The 23,137-nt window shown below is 42.1% G+C and overlaps 1 protein-coding gene across 2 annotated transcripts in view; it reads left to right on the forward strand.

Annotated features, from left to right (window-relative positions):
* The window catches only part of rhpn1 (rhophilin, Rho GTPase binding protein 1), a 35,110-nt gene extending 15,585 nt beyond the window's left edge, over positions 1–19,525 (forward strand). Inside the window, exons 5-17 of one of the 2 annotated variants that reach the window (XR_014569328.1) lie at positions 5,297–5,372; positions 8,504–8,581; positions 9,057–9,181; positions 9,624–9,790; positions 10,066–10,253; positions 10,743–10,899; positions 11,458–11,589; positions 12,763–12,957; positions 15,109–15,185; positions 15,971–16,117; positions 16,293–16,445; positions 17,146–18,331; positions 18,518–18,629. Coding sequence is in view for 1 of the 2 variants with exons in the window: in XM_083766376.1 (XP_083622502.1) it covers positions 5,297–5,372; positions 8,504–8,581; positions 9,057–9,181; positions 9,624–9,790; positions 10,066–10,253; positions 10,743–10,899; positions 11,458–11,589; positions 12,763–12,957; positions 15,109–15,185; positions 15,971–16,117; positions 16,293–16,445; positions 17,146–17,355 (1,705 nt within the window). In the remaining variant the exon portion in view is untranslated. Of the gene's footprint in view, positions 1–5,296; positions 5,373–8,503; positions 8,582–9,056; positions 9,182–9,623; positions 9,791–10,065; positions 10,254–10,742; positions 10,900–11,457; positions 11,590–12,762; positions 12,958–15,108; positions 15,186–15,970; positions 16,118–16,292; positions 16,446–17,145 lie in introns of both variants that reach the window. The other variant, XM_083766376.1, reaches the window with a different exon arrangement.
* The last annotated feature ends 3,612 nt before the right edge of the window (positions 19,526–23,137 follow it).

Raw genomic sequence — 23,137 nt, forward strand, 5'->3', positions numbered from 1 at the left:
AAGAATACACAACTGTATTACATTTAACTTTACAAGTTATTTTATTTTCATTAATTAATTTATTTTTTAACATAAATAAGGCTCTTATGTGTGGGACATGTTTTTTCCACTTTTGTCCCTCATCTCAAGAATGAGTGCAACAATTGCTCATTCACACCTTTGCAGAGGTAAAAAAAGATATCCGATATTTTTCTTTATCAGAGCTGCATTGATGAGGGGAAGTCCGTCTTTTAGATCGCCATCATCTCACTGTCGTCTCGTCTGTCTGAATGCCATGGGGAATGGATTTGTTCTGGACACATACTGTACCGGTATATATGTTCTGGACAGCCTATATGTCTTCTTCGTCAGAGGTAAGTTGGCTACAGTATGAATGGTTCATTTCATGATGTCGTCAATAATATTAAAATGATTCGCGGGACATTTGGCGCTAGTTGGCACCAGGTTGGCACTTGGCATAATGGAAGTTTGATACCAGAATACACGACTGTATAAATGTAGACGTCTATATATAGACGTTGAAACAACGTTGTTTCAACATCTATATATAGATGTCTACATTTAGACCTTGATTAGCCAGGCTAATCAAGGTCTAAATGTAGACGTCTAAATGTATACAGACGTCTAAATGTAGACGTTGAAACAACGTTGTTTCAACGTCTATATATAGACATCTACATTTAAACCTTGATTAGCCAGGCTAATCAAGGTCTAAATTTAGACGTCTAAATTTATACAGACGTCTATATATAGCACTCATTCTTGAGATGAGGGACAAAAGTGGAAAAAACATGTCCCACACATAAGAGCCTTATTTATGTTAAAAATAAATTAATTCATAAAAATAAAAGCACTTGCAAAGTTATATGTAATACAGTTGTGTATTCTGGTATCAAACTTCCATTATGCCAAGTGCCAACTAGCGCCAAATGTCCCGCGAATCATTTTAATATTATTGACGACATCATGAAATTAACCATTCATACTGTAGCCAACTTACCTCTGACGAAGAAGACATATAGGCCCTCATTTATCAACTGTGCGTACGCCAAAATATGGGCGCACGCCGAAATTACCGACATTTTCGGCATTTAACATTTAACAACGTTCAAAACCCACGTCTGCTCGGCAGCTGCCGTACGCTTTGTCCTCACCTGTTTTTTTGTCTTAGAACGGCGGAGCAGCATTGTTTGACCAGCTGAGAGGCTGTCACAGGCATTTAAACATATGTTTTCACTCCTAAAATGTTAATATAAAACGGTATGTGTATGTAAAAAACAAAAGAGAGATTTCCAACTTTACAAGTAATTAAAATTGCGCAATTAAAAACAATATAACATGTTTACATGCAATGTATTAGTTTGTGCTTAATCAAACAGTGCTTTACTGGCCTTGTTATGCGAGCGCACTTGTGAGATGATTTGGGAGCGCATGCGGTGATGCGGCATCACTGTGATATTATAAAAAAATGCATAAATGAACTGCACGCCTTTATTTCCAAGTGACAATGACAAGCATACAGCTTGCCTATTTGCAATTGTAGCAGGCTATAGGCGTAAGGGGCTTAATGACAATAACTCTATTACGGTCTATCAGAATACCATTTCTCATTTCACACAGTGGTGCACTGACAACTATCTAGAGTTGAATGTGGTCAAAACAAAAGAACTGGTCTTTGAAACAACAACCCACACTGGACTTAATCCACTCCTCATTAATGGTAAAACAATAGAACAGGTAGACAGCTTCACATATCTTGGACTCACACTGGACAATAGACTTAGGTTTGATCAACACATTACATCAATCCAGTCACGCTTTCAGCAAAGACTCCATGTAATCCGTAAATTAAGATCACTATCTGTTGCTCCTCATCTTTTGCTATTACTGTACAAAAGCATTATTCAACCCGTTCTGTTGTACTGTTCTGCATGTTTCTACACCATACTGTCCATGCCTAACAGGAACAAACTTTTCAGTATCACCCGTATTGCTTCCAAAATCATCGGACTTCCTACACCCACACTTTCTGATATGAACAATAACGCCATCACACGACTAGCACTCTCGATATCAAATGACACTGATCATCCTCTGTATCGTTTCTTTAACCTCATGCCATCTGGACAAAGATACAGGACCTTGCCCTGGAAAAAGGTCCGTTTTAGTAGGAGTTTTGTCCCCTCAGCCATCGCGGCATTAAACAAACTGCCCCGCCGATAGGATGATTCTGTACACAGTGGGGAACTCATGTTTTGTTTTTTGTTTTTTGTTTTGTCTTGGTGCTATGTGCTCTGTGTTGTTTTTGATGTGGGTGTTGAACTGTTGAACAGATTGTGAAGACAAATATCCTTCGGGACAATAAAGATTATTATTATTATTATTATTATTATTATTATTATTAATCATTCACCATTTAAATAAGTGCTTAGACAGGTTTTGACAGTTTTGACAAGGCAAGCGAGGTGAGAGGGAAACAGACAGGGTAGGCCTACAACTTTATTTAATTCATGCAGGTGTTCGTTCTTTATTTATTTAACAACACACCAGTTAGTTGGGCTTGCAAGTTGCGTGTGCGTGCAGCGTGTGTGCGTCTGTGTGTGTGTGTGTGTGTGTGTGTGTATGAGAGAGGGGGGTGCAGGCGGGCAGAAAGGCACGGTAACCATGGTTTCCAGATCGTATAGCAGTGGTTCAGGTCGCAAAAACGAGGGCGAGTCTCGATTTCTTAGGGCGTGCCAGATCAAAATTCAGCCGTGACATTTATTAACGTGAGAACGAAATTAAGGAAGGATCAGCTGTTTGCGATCACTTTATAAATGCCGTGGCGACGTGGGTGTACTACGAAACCCACACTCGAATCTGTGGCAGATTTTACACTCGATTGATAAATGAGGGCCATAGGCTGTCCAGAACATATATACAGTATGTGTCCAGAACAAATCCATTCCCCATGGCATTCAGACAGACGAGACGACAGTGAGATGATGGCGATCTAAAAGACGGACTTCCCCTCATCAATGCAGCTCTGATAAAGAAAAATATCAGATATCTTTTTTACCTCTGCAAAGGTGTGAATGAGCAATTGTTCAATAGAAATAATATAATTGCCTTGGTCCTGAGGTTGAACTTAAATAAATACATTAACATTGCATTATAAGAGAGCTTATAAGTTATAACGTTCAGTTAGTTGACTTTGCGAGTTGACTCGCCTGTCAAAATCAGCTGATCAACAAGTTCATGCGGTGTGATGCATCGCGGACCACCACGTTCACCGTTGTAAGCTTGGAGATCTGTCATCTGTGCATTTTGCAGGAATGTGATGACCTTTTTCAACCGAGGAAACATATTTCCTGTTGCCTTATATGGCATGAAATGTGCGTGGATGTTCTATTAAACCAGGTGACACCAGGTGAATCGCTTGGGAAAGAGGCAAAATGAGATACACAGGCGATCCGCACAAATGAAGTCATTATGCCACCTTTGGTGAATGACACGTGAGATTGATCAGACGGATTAATACGCTCTCATTACGCACTTCATTTACACCTGGTTGTAAATTTCCGCTGTGAATCTGGCCCATTGTGACTTGTGAGCTTGTATATCTGCTATTGTCCTAACTGTGTGTGTTTTAGCCAGCCATATAGGAGATTTTCCCTCTCCAGCTCAGGTTCACAAGAGGGTCAAATCCCCTGATTAGAGTGTCATTAATTGTGCGTGTGTGCGTATGTGTGTCTTTGGGAGTGGGGGGGGGGTTAATGCTTGGCTTTGGCTTGGCTTATTAGAGGGATGAAGGCCAAAGCAACAAGCCTAGTGTGTTTGGGCACAGATGGTAGACACTCTGGATGCATGTTTATACAATTTACAATTTAGGCATTTAGCAGACACTCTTTATCCAGAGCAACTTGCAGTAAGAAAAGTCAACAATACTGTACAGTACATTACATGCAGAGACAGAGTAATGTCTCAATAATCTATGATCATAGGTAAACCAAGAACGTAGCCTTAATATTAAAAAATAAAAATATCCGTGCATTGAAAGTAAACTAATAATGAATAACAAATATGGCCGAGCTACAAGCTCTACTATTTTCACTATTGTACTGTACACACTGTACTTGTCATTTTCCTTCCTTCAGCCACATCTCAAACTTGTTATAATTTCTAGCTACACTAGAAATGTGGTCTACCCCTCTCATGCTAATTCTTTCTGACATGCGGCAGTGGCTCAAGAGGTATTGAGCAGCCAGCCGTCTGGGAGCCAGTATGTTCCAAGTTAGATTCTGTCGCACCATGGTTGCCTGTCAAAGTGTCCTTGAGCAAGACACTGAACCTCAGCATTACTGCTCTGGTTGAGCAGTTTGGTGCATTTAATGTGTAACGCTGCATCGTAGCAGCATTGTTTACAGGTATTCCACCAGTGTGGTGTGTGAATGTGAAGTGCATTTAAGTGGGCAGAAACACTTGAAAAAGTTTGTATTTACAATACTGTTTACAGTACACCAGGATACATTTTGAGGCTTTTTCAAACGCTGCTATTTGCTCACATAAATACATCTGGTGAACAGAGTACCATGTTTATAGATCTTTGAGAAATCCAAGACAGGGCAAATTGTTGTCGTTTACTCTCCCCCCAACTACAAATTGAAAACAAGGCAGGCTAGTAAGCAATGCAGCTGCAGCTATTCAAATGTATAATGGGTTGTTAGATTGAGGTGTGAGGGCCATGAGTGTGCCACGGTCAATTCTTGGCATATTCAGCCATACCTAATATCTAACACACCGCAGGCACATCTGTGTTGATTACGTCGCAGAGTACTATAAGGTCAATCTCATGCGGCCTGTGATTTTATTACCTTGCTGTAATTTTGTAACCTGAACTGGAATCAAACCACAAAATCTGCCTAGGTTTACATACCTCTTTAAGAGTGTGTCATTTTGAATAGGATTTTCTGTCTGTCTATGTTAAGTTGATACAGTATGCGAGTCAGACATTCAGCAGAACAGAAGAATATCTTGTTTTGGAGATCATGTGCAACTGCTTTGCCTTTGATGAAAAAATTACAGCCTCGTGTTTTGCTAGTGGCACTGCATATGCTGCTGCTGTGACAAGCCACCAGTAGACACATCACATACTACTGACAAAGCACATGTACACGACTACTGTAGACAATGCAGATTACTAGCCTAAAATGTTGTGTAAGTAATGCAGTATGTGGTTAATGTGTGTACTTCACAATGTGAGGGTGAAGTATCCTGCCCTGCATGTGTTTATGTTTACATTTTGCTTGACTCCCAGTGAGGGAGTCAACGTTCCCATGATCCCCCTCGGGTTGAAAGAAACGAAGGAAGTGGACTTCACAGTCTCTATTCAGGTGAGGAGAGAGTGATTCTGTCATCAAATTATCTGGATACATTAAAATACCCAAGTAATCGTATATACTGTATATATATAGTTCCAAATATATCATTCAACACAATTACTGAATTTGGCACGTCAGGGTTCTTCAGTGGTTCTTTGGGATAGTTGAGGTGCTAAATAGAACTTTGAACGTAAACCACACTGGTTTAGAACAGTGTGGAAAGGTTTTACTTTTCTGAATACCCCACAACTTTAAGGACATATTGAACTAGCAGAAAATCACATTTTCCCATCTCAGGCATTAAATTAATATTTTGTATACAATAATACAATAACAGGATTGACAGGGTTGAGTCGAACAGGGTTGTGATGCGTCCCCGTTTTTCCTACCCGATTTCGCACTAGTGAGGGGTGGGAGGGGCTGGGGGCGGTCGGCTGTGGAACTTGAAGGACAACGGCACATATTAAAAACTTCGGCGAAAACAGAAGCACAACACGAGGATAAAGGAAACATTCAGTACAAATGTCCAGTTTGCTAATTCACAACAACTACTACTACTTTGGTGTTGAAACTTTGAATTTCTCTAACTATAAACTTTCAGTCAGGACAACTCAAGATGGATGGAATATATATTTATTGAATATAAGATGAGCAATATATTTATTATGGTTTGGCGATGTATTGGATCTGCTTTTTAGGTACTCAGATCAAGCGCATCAGTCCCGGCCATATAGGGACTCTGAATCCCCCGTACCTAAACAGTAGATCCAAAACGACAGGTGGTAGCTGGGGTGGAGGTGGGTGAGCAGCAGGTTGGTATACAGCAGCGCGCAGATACAGCAGCAGCAGCAAGCAAGGAAGCAGCAGGAGGAGGAATGCAAACCTCCGGTTAAAGTAGCCGGTATGAAGATGGAGTGATTGTGTGATTGGCTGAGTGAATCATGTGGATGCGTGATGCTGAGGTGGCCCAATTAACGGCCGGCAGCAACTGCACTGAGGTTCCCTGACTGAACTTGCTCTGCGCATGTCTACGACAGGCACAAATGCTCATTTCAAAGTACAAATATAATTTATTTATTTATGAGTCTGGGGATTATCTGACGAGGTACCATTAATATACTAAATTGTTTATAGGATCAATATAAGTAAAATAAAATAGCATTTCCATGAGTATCCTTTTATGTTTCCAAAAAGAATACAAACAGCCAATAGCATAGTACAAGTTATGAATCTTGAACTTAAGGCAACTAAAACAGTTGTTGTATTAAATAAGGCAGTGTGTTTGAATCTGCATACAGGTCTCTCGCCCTCCTACCCCTCACTGGTGCGAAATCGGTTAGGAAAAACGGGGACGCGGTTGTGATATTTTTTTACTCAAGATGGTGATTAAGAGGAGACGACATCGCATGCATGATTAAGAAATAATATATATTGTTGAAATAACAAACATAATTTTCACAAATAATTGATTTCTATCTTTATTCCATGTAACAGAGTTGAGCTGTTATGATTTACGACCACATATGAGAGTATAAATTACTATAAAACATTGTAAGTGTGAAATTGGTGTGAAATTGCCTCTTTCTGTAGCATGTTGTTCAGAAGACTTCCTGTTGCTGATGTCACTAAAGGGCCAGTTCATTATTGTTATGGAGAATGACTTGTGTAACGGGGTTGAGTGCAACTAGGGGACAGATCTATATAATGTTATTTTAATGATTAATCATCTATTTATTCAAAAAATAAACATGACCAGCAATAAATCAAAGATAGATTTATATGTGGCCTAATTTATGGAGTTTTGTAAATTTTTTATAGTCATATCTCAAGTCCACTTTCATCGAAGGCCATTGGGGACATGAACAAAATAGGGGGTGTCAGTGTCTACTGAAAGCAAGATAATTTCTATATGAATGAACAATTCAATGTATGATAACAAGCTTTTAAAAATATACTTTGGTGACCCAATCGATAAAATACACCTGAAAAGGTCAGAAAGACCGCAAATCATATCGGTATCGTGGAATGACTCATGTACTGTGATATATATATATTAGTTTTCCCCCCTTTACTCACACTAATACAGTACATATCCTATGGGCGTTATCCAATTTCAAACAAGACAGGTGCACAAATGTCATTCATGAATAATTTTAGCTTATTAATAGTCTATAGCACCATTTGCACAATTGTGTGTGTGTGTGGTGTGTGAGAGAGAGAGTCGTGACCTTAACATGAGGTAACGTAATAAGTCCTCCCCTGATCCCTCCAATATAACCGTAGTGCAAAGCTACTTTCAGTTGGGTTAAGGGTAGTTAGATTAAGTGTTGACAGGTCTATAACCTGCACAAGTGAATCATCACGGCAATGCATTTCATCAGTTATAAACCTTTTATAGTCAGTGTAATGTGCCTCCAGGTTAGATTTATAGTTTGCAAAAGCTCTGCCAAGTGTGCTGTTCTAAGCCAGTGAAAATGCTGTCGAACGGAGGCTGTCATGGAGACAAAGCCACCGGTTTTCCCACGGCTTTGTCAAATTGCTGAGTGATCATTGAAGCACGGCGCGGGTGACGGGTCAGGACAGCCCCATCAAATAATGACTTGATTCTTTATGTTATGCATGTCTCTGCATGTCAGACTACTGAAAGGACAAAGAAGATAGTAAAGGAATATTCAGGAAATCAGTTTAATTATTTTAAGAATTCATGGACTTTTGAATTGCATTTGTAGGTTTTTCTTTGGGGACTATTTTCGGCTCGTTAATCAATGTAGTTGTGTAACTTTCAGTTACAATGTTGTGTGTTGGACACAATACATATCTCATTTAAGTCTCTAGTTGATTTTTCATACGGTATTGATTGAATGGAATTCAATGAATTACCTCAAAATGCATAAAAGGCACAGGTCCCCTTTAAATAAGAATGATTGAGGTTTTCTTTTGCTTGCCGGTAATGTTTCTTGGATGATCCTTGCCGTGCCCTTGGACAAGGGAATCACAATGACACCTGGCCTGATAAACGTTTACACAGTTGGTAGTATTGCCCAAACTTTATAAATGAAAGCCAGCCATTTGTCACAAACATTCCTTATTAGTGGGCACTATGCAAGGATGTGCAACACTTTGACATGCTGACTCCACTGCAGGATTTCATCTGCGAGCACTACGGAGAGGACAGCTCTCTCTACGACAAGGAGATCAAAGAACTGATGGAGCTCAGACAGGTGAGGGCTAACAAACACACTTCCACACATTAAACATGTATCTGGTTCAGCGTTTGCTGCAGTGGGACAACAATGAAAGCATGATAAAGTAGGCTGTGGATAACAACTATCAGGACTGATCAGGTGTGAAAGATGGCAGACTTACTGGCTGACAGCTAGTACTGACAACTGATAGGTAAGGTGTCACATAGATATGGGACAATATATACGTGTAGGCATAATCACATATACAGACTCTCAAGCTGTTGTGAGTGAAGTTAATGGAGGTGTAAATAGCAAATAATCTGTAACAAGTGATGTTTTTCAAAACAAATTAGCAAGTGTCGGCAAACGCCGCATCCCTATTATGTGTATTTCCTGCTAGTTGCTTATTGTCTACAACTTGATCATATATAATGATGTCAGTCCGAAGCCTGTTGTGGTTGTGCAGTATAAAATGTTCATACTCTATCGTCGTTGTTGTTGTTGTGTTCAGGCTATGCGGACTCCCAGTCGTAACCAGGCTGGCCTGGAGCTGTTGATAGAATACTACAACCAGCTGTTTTACCTGGACCAGCGCTTCTTCCCCCAACACAGGAACCTGGGAGTGCACTTCCACTGGTCAGACACGTAGACTAGACAATAGACATGCACACACTCACTCACTCACACACACACACGCAAGCAGGCCTAAAGTTCCATTCTGAATGCAGCATCTGCATGTTTTTACTTATTTCATTCGCGTTCATTTGACTATGTTGACACTCAGGATGTAAGTATAATCAACCTATAGTTATTTATTGGACATTTATTTGTATTGCCTGCACACTGTATATCTGCTCGGTACAAGAGGAAACATGTATTCCCTATGGACCTTCTTCAGGTCAAACCTGAATAATATTCAGTGTGGACTGAATATTGCATATTTTGTGCACATGCTGATCTCCTGATCAAAGCGTCGATCAGGAGATGATAACAAAATGCAGATGCAAATGACGACCAGTGCCCCACATTTGCACTCACAGATTACAATGGGGACCTCCACGTGTGTCCCTCTCCTCAGGTATGACTCCCTGACAGGCGTGCCATCGTGCCAGCGTGCCTTGGCCTTCGAGAAGGGCAGCGTTCTGTTCAACATCGGTGCTCTGTACACGCAGATTGGAGCACGGCAGGACCGCTCTGCCACCGTCGGCATCGACCGAGCGATAGACGCCTTTCAGAGGGCTGCAGGTACCTTTTTTAAGCCTGATTTTATGCTTTTATACTATAGCTTGTTGTAGATCAGCTTCACCAGCCAGGTTTCACCAGCAAACGGTCAGCATACGTGCAGTTCAACTGCATATGTTTACATTAGTGATACTCAATATAACCTTTAGCCTATGTGTGTGTGTGTGTGTGTGTGTGTGTGTGTGTGTGTGTGTGTGTGTGTGTGTGTGTGTGTGTGTGTGTGTGTGTGTGTGTGTGTGTGTGTGTGTGTGTGTGTGTGTGTGTCAACGTGCATGCAGGTGCGTTCAATTACCTGAAGGAGAACTTCTCCAACGCTCCCAGTCTGGACATGAGTGGTCCTTCCCTCTGCATGCTGGTGCGGTTGATGATCGCCCAGGTGCAGGAGTGTGTGTTTGAGCGAGTCACGCTCACTGCGCAGGGCAAACCTTTCACCTCGCAACTCTGCCTGGCACAAGAGGCTGCACGGGTGAGCACAGTACACACACACGCACGTGCGCGCGCACACACACACAGGCGCCGTCCGTAATGTGGACGTGATTGTCACGTTATTTTACATACCTCATTTAATCAGTTACACAATTACCAGTTCCCTACTATTGTTGATTGATACTGGAAAATCACAGCTTGGTAAAGATGGTTTTAAGACTGCAACATTAATCAAACTAATAACTAAAGTATTTTATTACGATTGATTACAAAATAATCTATTCTTGCAGTGATTTGTTCATATATACATAAATAAAAGAAAAATAAAGAAAAGAATCAATAGTTGCAGCCCTAGATACTACATGTTACTAAAATATACAGTATTTTCTATTTTGTTGAAGTCAATATAACTGCCCGGCCGTAACTCCAGACACATTATTTCAGTGTGAAGGAATACCATTATGATATTGTTGGTGTGTTATTTCAGTGTGAAGGAATACCATTATGATATGGTTGGTGTGTTCTTCAGGTATCAGACGTGTACTCATTGGTGCAGCAGAGCATGTCCCAGCAGCTGGTGAAGGACTACGTGCCGTTCTCCTGGGCCTCCATGGTCCAGGTCAAATCGGAACACTTCCGCGCCCTGTCCCACTACTACGCTGCCACCGCACTCTGCGACAACAAACGTGAGTGCATGGACTGCAGGGAAATAAACCTAAATGTCACAGCGATGCAGGGATGGGTGGTGGCCATCATGTTTCACCTCTGTTTTCTGGACTGGTTGGGACAGTGTGCCTTCTGAGTAAAGGGGGGAAAACTAAAACTAGAGATTGATTCCCCCACACACTGGCTCCCCGTTTCAGCCAGGATCGACTACGATGTCGATGTTGGTCGATGTTGGTTGATGTCGGTTGATGTCGGTTAATGTCGATCGAAATGCGGAAATCACCTGTCGCTCCCGACATGCGTTGGTTTGACACACGTTGGTCTGACATGCGTTGCGTCGTTCTTCCGGTTAGGGTTAGGTTAGGGGTTTGGGTATAGGTTGTCGGTCTAATGACCTTTGGTGTGTCGGAACTAAAGCCTGTACTGGTGGGAGCCATGAAATTCCATCTGGAAGGGAAAGTTATGGCGTGTTACTGTATACTATTGTGTCAAGGTATCTACTGCATGTGTGGCAACAACAAGTAGAACTTTTGCTGAATAATAATTCAAACAAAACAATTGTGTGTGTTGCTGTGTAGATTGTGGTGAGGAGGAGGAAGAGGAGTGTGACGAAGAGGCCCAGAAGGCCTTCTTGCAGTTCCACGTCAATGTTCCTGCTGGACCGCCAGTCTGCACTGTCCTACAAGACCCAGAGGCCAGACGAAGACTAGGTCAATACACGCACGCACTCCAAAGCTCTGCATGGGCCCACCGACACCTTTTCTAGCACATCGCTGCGCATGCATTCACATTGCGCACAACAGCTGCTGCACTTTCAGCAGCCCCTCGCACCTTGCGCTGATAAATACAAAGCCACAATAATAATAATAAGTCAAGAACACTTTCTGCCCTGTACAAAACCAACTGGCTCGTTTGATAGAACAAGGTGGAAATTCTCCTGCAGCATTTGTGACTGCTTGTGATCTCCGATCCCCAAACGAAACAGATTTGTGTGTGTGATCATGTAACAAGTCCAGTCTGGGGGGGGGGGGGGGGGGGGGGGGGATTTCATCTAACGGCATGTGAGCCCGTTTTGGTGGGCCGGACCGGGACCTGGTCGGGTCCCAAGGGGCTTGCAGGGAGTTGGTGCCCTGACAACATTGACTGGGCAGGAGAAGAGCGGTGAGGCGGAGGGGCAGGGGGTGTGCTGCCCGGTCTAGTGTAGAAACGACTGCTTCGCCTCTGGGACGGAGTCCTAGGCGGATAATAATTATTATGTATTATTGTAAACATACATTATATTGATGAATACCTACAAATACAATTAAAATAGCTGTGTTTCTCATCATTTTAAATACTGTGACATGGACAATGAGTCATTTGTGTTGTTAGATCAGACTAGGACAAAACGTATCTATCAGTGCATGAGCATGTGAGTGGAGCTGAGCGGGTGGAATACCGCTCCTCCAGGGAGATTGTCACCATCGCTATTCCCCTCGATAGCAATGTTAGGTCCAAGAACCCTACATATCAATTTAATCATGTCTTTAAAGGGATACTTCACTCCTTTTGCAACCAGGTCTTATTTGAATAATTTTTGGGAGACAATAATTTGTGGGTAATTTGCTGCACTCTCCCCACCTTGTGGATAGGGGGAGGGCTGTAGTCCAGGAAGGAAGTGAGACCAGTGTCCATGACATCACTGGAACTTTGAAATACTAAAATATCTAAAAACACGTATTTCACACATAAGAACCCCAGGAAAGTGATTATTGTATCCCAAACATCATTAAAATAACATCTGTTTGCAAAAGGGGTGAAGTGGCCCTTGAAGTGTCAAAACAGAGATATTTAAGATGGCTAGTGGAAGATCATGTTTCTGTGTTGTGTGTGCACATGTGCAGGTAAAGCTCACTTGCGGCGTGCTGTGATTCGTCACGAGGAGGCCTTGCGCGTCCACAGCCTGTGTAAGATCCTGCGGAAGATGGATATTTTGCAGGACGTGCTGTCCCTGACGCACAGACGCTCTCTGGACACGTACTCTGAGCTGGACAGAGAGGACGACTTTGATGAGATTGCTGATGCTCCAGAGATCCAGTGTGAGTGTCCTGTGTAGAGTGTGCTCTGAATAGACACGTTGATGGTACTACTACTGCAGGGTTCCCCAATAGGCGGCCCGCGGGCCATTTGCGGCCCACGGAGTGCCCCCTTTTCAAATGGGGTCTTGGCAAGACCTCAACCTCGCGTGCAGACTCGGCCCCCAGCCTGGTACCCTAGTCAAAATATGGCCCTTGAGGAAGATTAATTGGGGAACCCTGTACTACTGGGTGATGATGGGACTTAAAGCCTAATTCCTCCCTAGCTGTTTCTTTTTTTACTAAATTCTGTTGATAATATGTATATTGACCCCCCCCCCCCCCAAAAAAAAAAGGGTAGGCGGGGCCTAATGTTAGCTCACGTAGAACCGGAAGAGTTCCAGCAACAACACTCCATGGAATAACCTTTCATATCATCTAGAGCAGATGTAAACAAAAAACAAAAACAAATTGCGTAAGTGAATAAGAGTTCTAGCGTTTGACCTGCACAGACGGTAAATCCGCTAATTTGGTATGGAACGCTCTGCATGTTTTTAGTTTTTTTTTTCTTTGACGAATGGATACGGTCTTATATATACGGTAAGAAAACAGCTTGTGCGGAATTCACCTTTAAGCTTAATTTGCATAATCGCTGGGTGTCGCTTGCCAACAAGAGCTGATCTAGAAGCTCACAACGCACTGCATCGCGATGCTGTGAAAGATTGTAGATTGGCTCTGTCACGTACACATCCTTGACTACAGAGAGAGGGAGAGAGAGGGAGGGAGAGAGGGAGAGGGAGAGAGAGGGAGAGAGGGAGAGAGAGGGAGAGAGGGAGAGAGAGAGGGAGAGGGAGAGGGAGAGGGAGGGAGGGAGGGAGAGAGGGAGAGAGGGAGAGGGAGAGGGAGAGAATACACTATTGCACTTATTGCACTTATTACACTATTGCACTTATTACACTATTGCACTTATTACACTATTGCACTTATTACACTATTGCACTTATATTACACTACTATTACACTAAATACACTTATTACACATTTAGACATTAGACACATTTAACACAAAATTTCACTATTACACTATTGCACTACTTTGACACTATTACACTTATTACACTACTATTATACTACTACACTATTACACTACCTGGATTTGAACCAGTGACCCTGTGGTCCAAAGTTGAGAGCTCTACCGACTGAGCTAAGCAGACACTGTCAGTTGACTCATTCTATACAGTAACATCATGCAGTATAGGTATTAGCTCTACCAACCGTATTTGGTAGACGTAGTCCAAAGTTCAAGTGTAGACGTTTTTGTGCATTTTGATCAAAGATTCTGGGAGAAGATACATTTTAAATGGTTTTCAAATAATTCAAAATTGCGGGTGATCTAAAGGTCAGAGGTCAAAAGTCAGAAAATGAAAGTTGTTCGGCATGAGTAGACACATATGTGTATCAAAGTGTCATTGCCAACGGTCAAACGGTTCATGAGCTATGCACGTTCAAAGTTTGCATTTTCAACTTCAGTGCTATAGCGCCACCATTTGGCCAATGGTCATGGGCTTCACATAGTCACCGTTTGGCATGGCCCTCTACCAGATTACCGAGTTTCACGAAAAGCGACTGCACGGTTCAGTCAGAACAGCTATTTTTGGCAGGAGAAGGAGAAGAAAGAGAAGACAAGAAGTGACCAAAGTCACTGCGTGTCTTCTTGGTCCCTTAATGATGCGGAGATGGAGATGAAATTAATTGCATTGTTCAAGATACACAGCAACATATTGTTTTATATCTCTTTCTTCATTTTAACGATATATAATGTTGAGGAGCTGGATGTTAAAGCTGCGATCTGTACCCAGGGTTAAACCCTGGGTGAGTGCCAACATTTCTACTGCTGAGATGAAAAGCCCTTTTGGGCAAATACAGTATATTACACTGTACGCTTCATACAGTACCTTTATACCCCTTCTCAACCAATAGTGGTCCTACCTGAGCACAGGATCTAAATATCTCCATATAAGAGCAGGGAGACCTCTAACAACTGCAGATGTGCTAGTTATATTATATAAACATACTCTCACTCATATTCACTAATAATGTTATGGATTGCAGCTTTAATGGGACAGTACACAATTACAGTATGCTAAAACAGTAAGTGATCCCTCCTGTTGACAGCTCAAACCCTGCAGAAGCCAGACATCACATCACCCAACTTCTCCACCGTCCAAGTCACTGACATCTTCCAAAAACTGGTGAGAGACACTGCTTCACATTGAAAAACATTTAGTCGAATGTTGTGATGGTGAATTGTGCTGCATTGTGAATGCAGCTCTCTCCATACTGTATACAGCAGTAGCCTCTGTCCCAGGCTTACTTATCTGCGAAAAGAAAAGCCTGGTCACAACCTAAGGCAGAAAAGCTATCGGCGGTTGTATCCTCCGGAACAGCCGTCACATGTATTTCCCCCGGATACGATATTTCCCCGACCAATCACAACACTGATTTGTAAAGCATCAATGATTTAATTTCCGCTAAAATCCCGCAACTTCCGCTGATAGTCTTTTCAGCTTAGGTCTTGTCCAGGGTGATACAGCAGTGGTTTTCAACCAGTGGTCCTTGAGAGGGACCACTGATGATGGAGAGTTGGTTACTCTTGAGAGCGTAAAATGAAACTCAAATGGACCCGTAAGAGTCCAATTGGTTTCATGTACGCTCTCAAGGTTTCATGTACACTCACAAGAGTTAAATTATTGTTAAAAATCTGCAACACTTAATTTACAAGTCTACACAATTAGAGAATTGTTATTTTGATCAACGTTTGCCTGTTGTCTTACCTGTGGTACCAACATCAATACAGCATGGAATTGTGGACAAAATTGTATCCAACGATAAACTATTCTAAGTTTTGGGTCTGGGAGGCTATATGTCATCAAATGGTGGTCCATGGCTCAAATGCCAAATAAATAATGGACCTTGATATGGGCTGAAAATATAATGTAACTTGTATAAGGATGGCATTCTCTCTCTTCTGTCGCAGGGTCCTCTGTCTGTGTTTTGTGCGCGGGCGCGCTGGGGCCCGGTTCGTGTCATATGCCTGCAGAGACGGGACGGCGGCTTGGGCCTCACACTCAGAGGAGACTCCCCTGTTCTGGTGGCAGCGGTGGTGCCTGGAGGCTGTGCCGCGGTGAGAGAGAACCCTCTCCACTTATATCCTAATGCTTCCATTTTGCGTGCACACAGACAATACAAACACACACACACACAGAACCATGCAAACACACATGCGGGCATACGTACAAACGCAAAAGACAGGCCCTGGACATAACAGCATTGTTATATTTTGTATGTGTACTGTATAGGAGGCAGGGCTGAGGGAAGGAGACTACATCGTGGCAGTGGACGGTCAGGACTGTAAGTGGGCTAAACATGCAGAGGTGGTCCAAATACTGAAGAGCTGCAGTGACAGAGGAGTGCAGCTAGGGGTCGTCACACTGCACTCACAAGACATACAGGTAACGTCATACTGTTCATATAACTCTGAGACTATATGGTTCCATTTGTACACCGTCACAGTTACAAATGGATCAACCCTAACCTGCTGCATTTACGTCCTCTCTTAGTTGCATTTCTAAATATAGCAACTACTTATAATATGGTTCACTATGTCTGATGTTGTGCTACTACGACCAGACAGTGGCCTTGTGGTTAGAGTGTCCGCCCTGAAACTGGGAGGTCGGGGGTTCAATCCCCGGGCCAGGTCATGTAAAAAAGACTGTAAAAATGGGACCCTCCCTGCTTGGCACTCAGCATCAATGGGTTGGATTGGGGGTCAAATCAACTAATGATTCCCGAGCGCGGTGCACGCTGCGGCTCACCGCTCCAAGAGATGGGTCAAATGCAGAGAACAAATTTTACTGTGGTAACGTGTGTGACTAACCGAACGACTTTGACTACTAGAGCAAAAATACTTTGCTCTAGTAGTCTGTGTTTGTAGATCAACACACAAGTAAGGGATAATGTATGGCTGGGTGATTAACCACGGACACATTAGATAATTGACACGGGGGTTACAAAATCGTGGAATAAAATGTATTTAAGAGAGCACCACCTACAGTAAATGCCTAAAATAAGTACTTCAACATTGAAGCTTGATGTAACGTGTGTGTGTGTGTGTGTGTGTGTGTGTGTGTGTGTGTGTGTGTGTGTGTACAGGTGGACAGGAGGTCAGTGATGCTCTCACACAGTGGGGACAAAGAGAACACTAGACAACGCATGCTGGCCGGAGCCAGAGGACAGAGCTCCGGCTCCCTGCTCAACTGGAACAGGAAGAAGAACAGGGAAGGGGGTGGGGTCACCAAGAGACTAGGAAGCACTTTCAGCTTGTCCTTTGGAACCATCCGAGACACAGAGTCAATGTACTGACCTGGCTGAGGGTACATCGCAGGGGAAGCACTCAGGGAAATGACTTGGAGACGCTGAACAAGACCGTGGAATACAATGAACCATGCATTGCTTTGCATTTGACCAAACACGCTTGTTTTCAAGACCGTGGAAGAAGTGATATTTATGCCCAGGTTCCAGACTGATTCTTCACTTGATTAATATTATTGTCTAATCGAGGTGCCCATTTTGATTTGTCAATTTGTTTTGTCCCTGCCGGATGATCCTACAAATGCAAGCCAAATACAGCACCCGGCCCCCCGCCACAGATTCAACCATCAGTAACATGATGTCAGATGTGTGCCTATAATCTTTCAGGAATGACTGAAAGCACCATTTTCTAACATTTCTATACAAAAGGTAGCTTCTTCAAATTTTACATGCAGCTAAAACCTTGACCTTAAACCTACAAAATTGTTTGAAATTGTTTGATTTGATAACATGAGGTTCAACTATCAAAGTAGTTAAGGATCTTGACCAACCACGGACCAACTTTGGACTTCCGTTACAGCCCAGCCAAAAAGATGCTTCCCTGGACTTTTTCTCTGTCAAAATCCAGACATTGTGATTCAAACCCTCCATTGCTGAAATTGGTTACGTAAGACTCGTGTGGGTCTGACCATGTGAGACTAAATGGGGGCAACTCCTAATCCAGATTTCATTGATTTCAGATGTCATTGCATTCAACCAACGGGAAGCTTTCCAGAATTTCCAGGTGCAAACTCTTCTCTTGGACATTGAGGACGGCGTTACTCAACATTCAGCTTTAACCACTTAAGCCCTATTAAAAATAATTAAACTACAACTTACAACGCATCACATCGTGCCACATTGTGAGCTTGTAAATCTGCTATTCATGAAATAAAGCCTATAATGACGTGCCCAAAATAAGGACACCTGGTTGAAAGTGGTTAAGGTAGCCAGACATACATACTCCTGAGAGAGTAGGATCGAAAAGGTGAGGCTGAACATACTAGCACGTATGAACTTTTTTGTTTTGTTTCTGGAATTATGCTAAAGAGGCCTCTGCCCTCTGCAACTCTTAACGACTACAAGGCCTGCAACGTACTGTCTGACTCCCTTATATCAATCTGATATCAGTTTATTAATAAATAATGTGTTCACCATTCTCAATTGTGTACAGCACTGTTTCCCAAACCAAGATGGGACAAGATGTAGGTCGTGGACCGATTTTTGTGGGTCGTGAGTAAATAGTTTTGATTATTTTTATGTCAAAAGATTTTCAAAAATGATATCCCGAGTTTTTCATATACAAAATTCAAAAAATTTTCCTGAATAATTTCATGTCTATCTACAAGCTCACGACGCACATTGTGAACTTGTAGATCGGCATGAAATTATTTTGGATCTGCTATTTTCACTATGGATCCCGGGGAGATTTCTCTTTTGGGTCACGGGCTGTTTTGGGAATCACTGGTATAGGCTACTGTACACAAATATTACGTAATATTTCATTAGCCAGTACTAATCCTTCCCTTAATCCATTTCAGTCTTGAAACGGTCTCTGTGGCTCATCCTATGAATTTTAGATTGGTAGCGTCTTCAATTAACACCTTGCTTTCATATAGTGATATCATTATATTACTTGTGTTTTTGTGTTCCGTCCTCAAATTCAGTATTTTGTGTGTGACCTTGTTTTCTTTATGGAAACCTGTTTGGGTGCAAGACACTCCGATTGTTTTAGTTTGTTTGTGTTTTCTACTCGTGTTGTGTAGTTTTGTACTTGCTAATGCACTGTGACTTATCGAGAACAAATCGATTCTCTTGAATGATGTGATGTTGGCGTTCAGTGCTGAGAAATTGAACATTCAACACTTGCAATTAAACGTTTTGTGTCTTTATAATGAAACGTGGTACTGAGGGACCCTGTGGAAAAGTCTGCACCGAGCCACTAAAGCCTAATTTATACTTTGTCATGACAAAGTTGTTTACAAAAAAATAACCGATCTGTAACTAAGAAGTTATTTTCAGCAAGGTATGAATTAGGCTTGTATATAATGTCCTTTTTTATTTTTTATTTTTTTTACAATATTGCATTGTTCTGGGCAGTTTTGTATTGTCATTATGTCTGTCATGGTTCTGATAGTTCTCAGACTCTGAGAATGGGAGAAGTCTAAACCTGCGAGTGATTGAGTTATTGTTCATTGTGTTGCTGAAAGATATGAGGTGATAAAGTATTTTTCTCTTCCTTTCATATTTACTTGAGTATATTGTGCACCACTAGCAGAAACACCTAAATGAAACATAGTTATGGTTTAGCACTGACGAAAACAGGGCTCTTGAAGTGTGCAAGATTAGCCATGATTAGTGCATTTTATCTTATGATCCAGATTCTGTAGACAGACAGCAGTAATGTGTAACTTTTTTTGGCTTTATTTCACAATGAATTGGACTATAACAAAAGCAATAACATTATATCCTACATTGGATGTTGGAAGGACACTGTCCATTGAATTCTGGACAATGCTGCCACCTTGTGTTAGTTCCATTCTAACTAGGACTAGGTCCTTAACTGTATGACCATGGTTGAACTTAAATTGCAACTTGCAACAATAAAGTAGGCTACTACTAAACGTAATCAATAATAATAACCATAAACCACCTCAAACAAACAATAATAATCATAAAAACTTAATAGCCTTGATCATGTAGACATGTACAGTAAGTGGCTGTCATGTCATTCTGTAGCAGCACTGACAACTTGGAGCTGACACCTGACACATCACCGTCTCATCACACACAGTGCCATGAGTGGCATCACATACAAAATGGTAAATATCTCAATTCCATCTCAACTCTTCACATAGAAATAGCCTATAGATGTCCACAACAGTCCAAAAACATGCTGCTTGCATAATTAATATATGACACGACAGCTTTTACAGTTCATATCTAATTGCTAAACATTGTACGTTACATTGTTTAACGCATGCCAACGTTATTCTTGGTGTGGGGTGATTGATTAAAAATGCTATTAACAGTTTAATGCCGGGGGCCACAATTGTAGAATGATTGTGTGTGGGGGGGGGCCGCTAACCTCGCCTCACCAGGCTTTCCACCACCTCGGGGGAAAGCCTGGTCTCCGTTTCAAAAGGCTGTTGCCTTTGCATGTTTTGACCAATAGGAGTCACCATAACCTTTTCTAGAAAGTTGGTATAGAGCTAGTGAATCCTCTCGCTGTCTCTCGAATTGGGTTCGAGTCAACACCTTTCAGTGATAGGCCTATCTCATTGCCCAGGTCTGTCTATCTCGATTCTCCACCACTAATACACCTTCAGGCTTCAGATAAATAAATACATAAATAAATAAGGTAAAAAGGCTGTGGTCCCTGGTCCTGATGGTCTAATGCTGCTCCCTCCTCTTCACCATGCATACGTCGACCCTGATGTGTATTCCACTGTGCACTGTGCAGCCCCAGTGCACACATGCACGCATGCATGCACACAACCAGACTGTTCTGGCGGTAAATGCTCTGAGATGTGTGTTGACCTTGTCTTGTGTAGAAGAGTGTTTACTGTTTACCTTCCACAGACGATAATTTTAATCAGTAATCAATAAACAATTCAGTGGGGGGGCTATTGACTGTAGCTGGCCCCAGGATCACATAACAATCATGGAGGCCTTCAGAAGCAGTGTGGTGGATGTGTTTTCTATGGTCCATGGTGGATATGCCAGCAATAATATAGTGACAAATGTAGCTGATTTACAAGCTGTTTGTTTTTGTCTTGGAACACAAAAACACAAGCCATTCTCATTTATCCTCTGTTTTTACTCCAGTCATCTTGTTATTTCTGCCAGCAGAAAGAAACCCATGGATGGAGATACTGTTTCACCCTGTGTCAGTACCTGAGGCAAAAACTCCTGCACCAATCAGTGACAACCTTTTTGTGCCGTCTGACCGTCTGGCTGGAAGGAGACGTACAAACACTCATCAGGAATAGGTTGGAAAAGGTTTTATGGGCACTCGATCAGATTATTCTTGATGCAAATTTAAACAGCTCTCTTAATGATGCTCTCATTGTCATGCCTACTTGTCAGTTGTCATTTATGCTTGTAGATCGGCTGTTTTCTGGCGATCTGCTGCAGTGTTGTGTCAGACTTGCTCCCGTTTCATTTGTTCAGCCTAGTGTCAATTGGATGTTTTGGTACTCGGCGCAGAGTATTGGAATATCGGGAATATCGGTATCTGAACAACCCTAGAATTAATCTCCTCTAGCAACACCGCCATACAGTACTATTACTATATGAACTGTAAATTAGGCTAATACGGTGGGAGCTATAGGCTACCAGCCTTGCTCCACTATCTGCTAACAAGCTCCCTTGACCCTCTGCGTGTGCCAAGTGAACCCAGCTTTGCCTGGTGCCAAAATGCATTTGTTGCAGCTTTCAAAGTTGGCACAGCAGCCAGGGAGCTGCGCCGAATGGCCAAACTGCATCATGCGTCAAAGCAGGGTTTCTCAACATGGAGGGTTTTGGAAACCCAAAACAGTCAAATTGTTATAGATGTTCTGAGAAGATCAACTTGTATTTATTTAACCTCTTTAAACCGTCTAGATGAAGTACATTGGACTCTTGTCTCTTTACAAGGGCCAAATCTCTTCGCCCAAAAAATAAATAAACAAGCTCCTGCTGTGACCTTGTAGCAAGGGTGCAAGGGTTCAACACAGGAATACATATTGCAATGTTTAGCACCCTGAGCTGGAGTCGAAACCCGGCCTCCAACTCAGTAGACAAGGCAAGCAACAAGCCACACCAAGAGAGATAGCTCCCTTGGAGGGTAACAAGACAACTCTCCCCGTTTATGTTTTCCTCCCTCCAGAATTTTCCCCAGTGAGGGGTGGGAGAGGCTGGGCAGCAGACGGCTGGACTTTGAATTTCTCTAACTATACACTTTCACGACAGCAGACAGCCTGTACAAATATAATTTATGAAAAGCTAGTAAGCTACTACAGTGAAGTTGTTGTAGGATATGTCATATGTGGGGATTATCTGACAGGTAGGCCTACCATTTGAGTGGGCAAAACCTTACATGTATACTAAATAATACTAAATTGTTTATAGGGTCAATATAAGTAAAATAATATAGCCTTCCCACAGGAGTATCTTTTTATATTTTTCCAAAAAGAATACAAACAGCCAATAGCATATTACAAAGTTATCCCCCCCACTGGTGAAAATTCCGGGAGGAAAAACGGGCAAGCACCGGGGTGAGTTGTCCAGAGTAGCAAGTTACGGCTGGGTCTTTTGCAGGGTCGTTACAATATAGTCCTATATAATAACGCTAATGGTACAGTAATGGATGAGGAGATATGGAGAGAAGGTGTGAACACTGATAATATACGCCTCACCACAGGCTGTAAATATCCGCTCTACAAAGCCTGTAGATCGTCCATCATACTACACGCTCAAGCACAAAGATGCATACACGGCACATGCACACATTCGCACATGCACATAAACACACACACAAATCCTAATATAACTGAACTAATTGATTAATTGTGTGGACAAACACCAGAAAAGTGTTCATGTGATACTACTTTACACTCTCCGAGTTCAATTAACTCTCTGGATTTATCAATTAACTGTACACTCTGAAGTCCAGCCAGGCGACTCAGAGAAAACAGGCCTATACTGCCAGACACATCATGAATGATATTTATACATGTCCAGGTCATGTCAGTACAACCATCCAGTGATGCAACTGGAACATTGACTTCAGGATCATAGGCCTATATGATTG

This window comes from Protomyctophum parallelum (genome assembly GCF_964188405.1).
Source record: "Protomyctophum parallelum genome assembly, chromosome: 6".
Classification (NCBI taxonomy): Eukaryota; Metazoa; Chordata; class Actinopteri; order Myctophiformes; family Myctophidae; genus Protomyctophum; species Protomyctophum parallelum.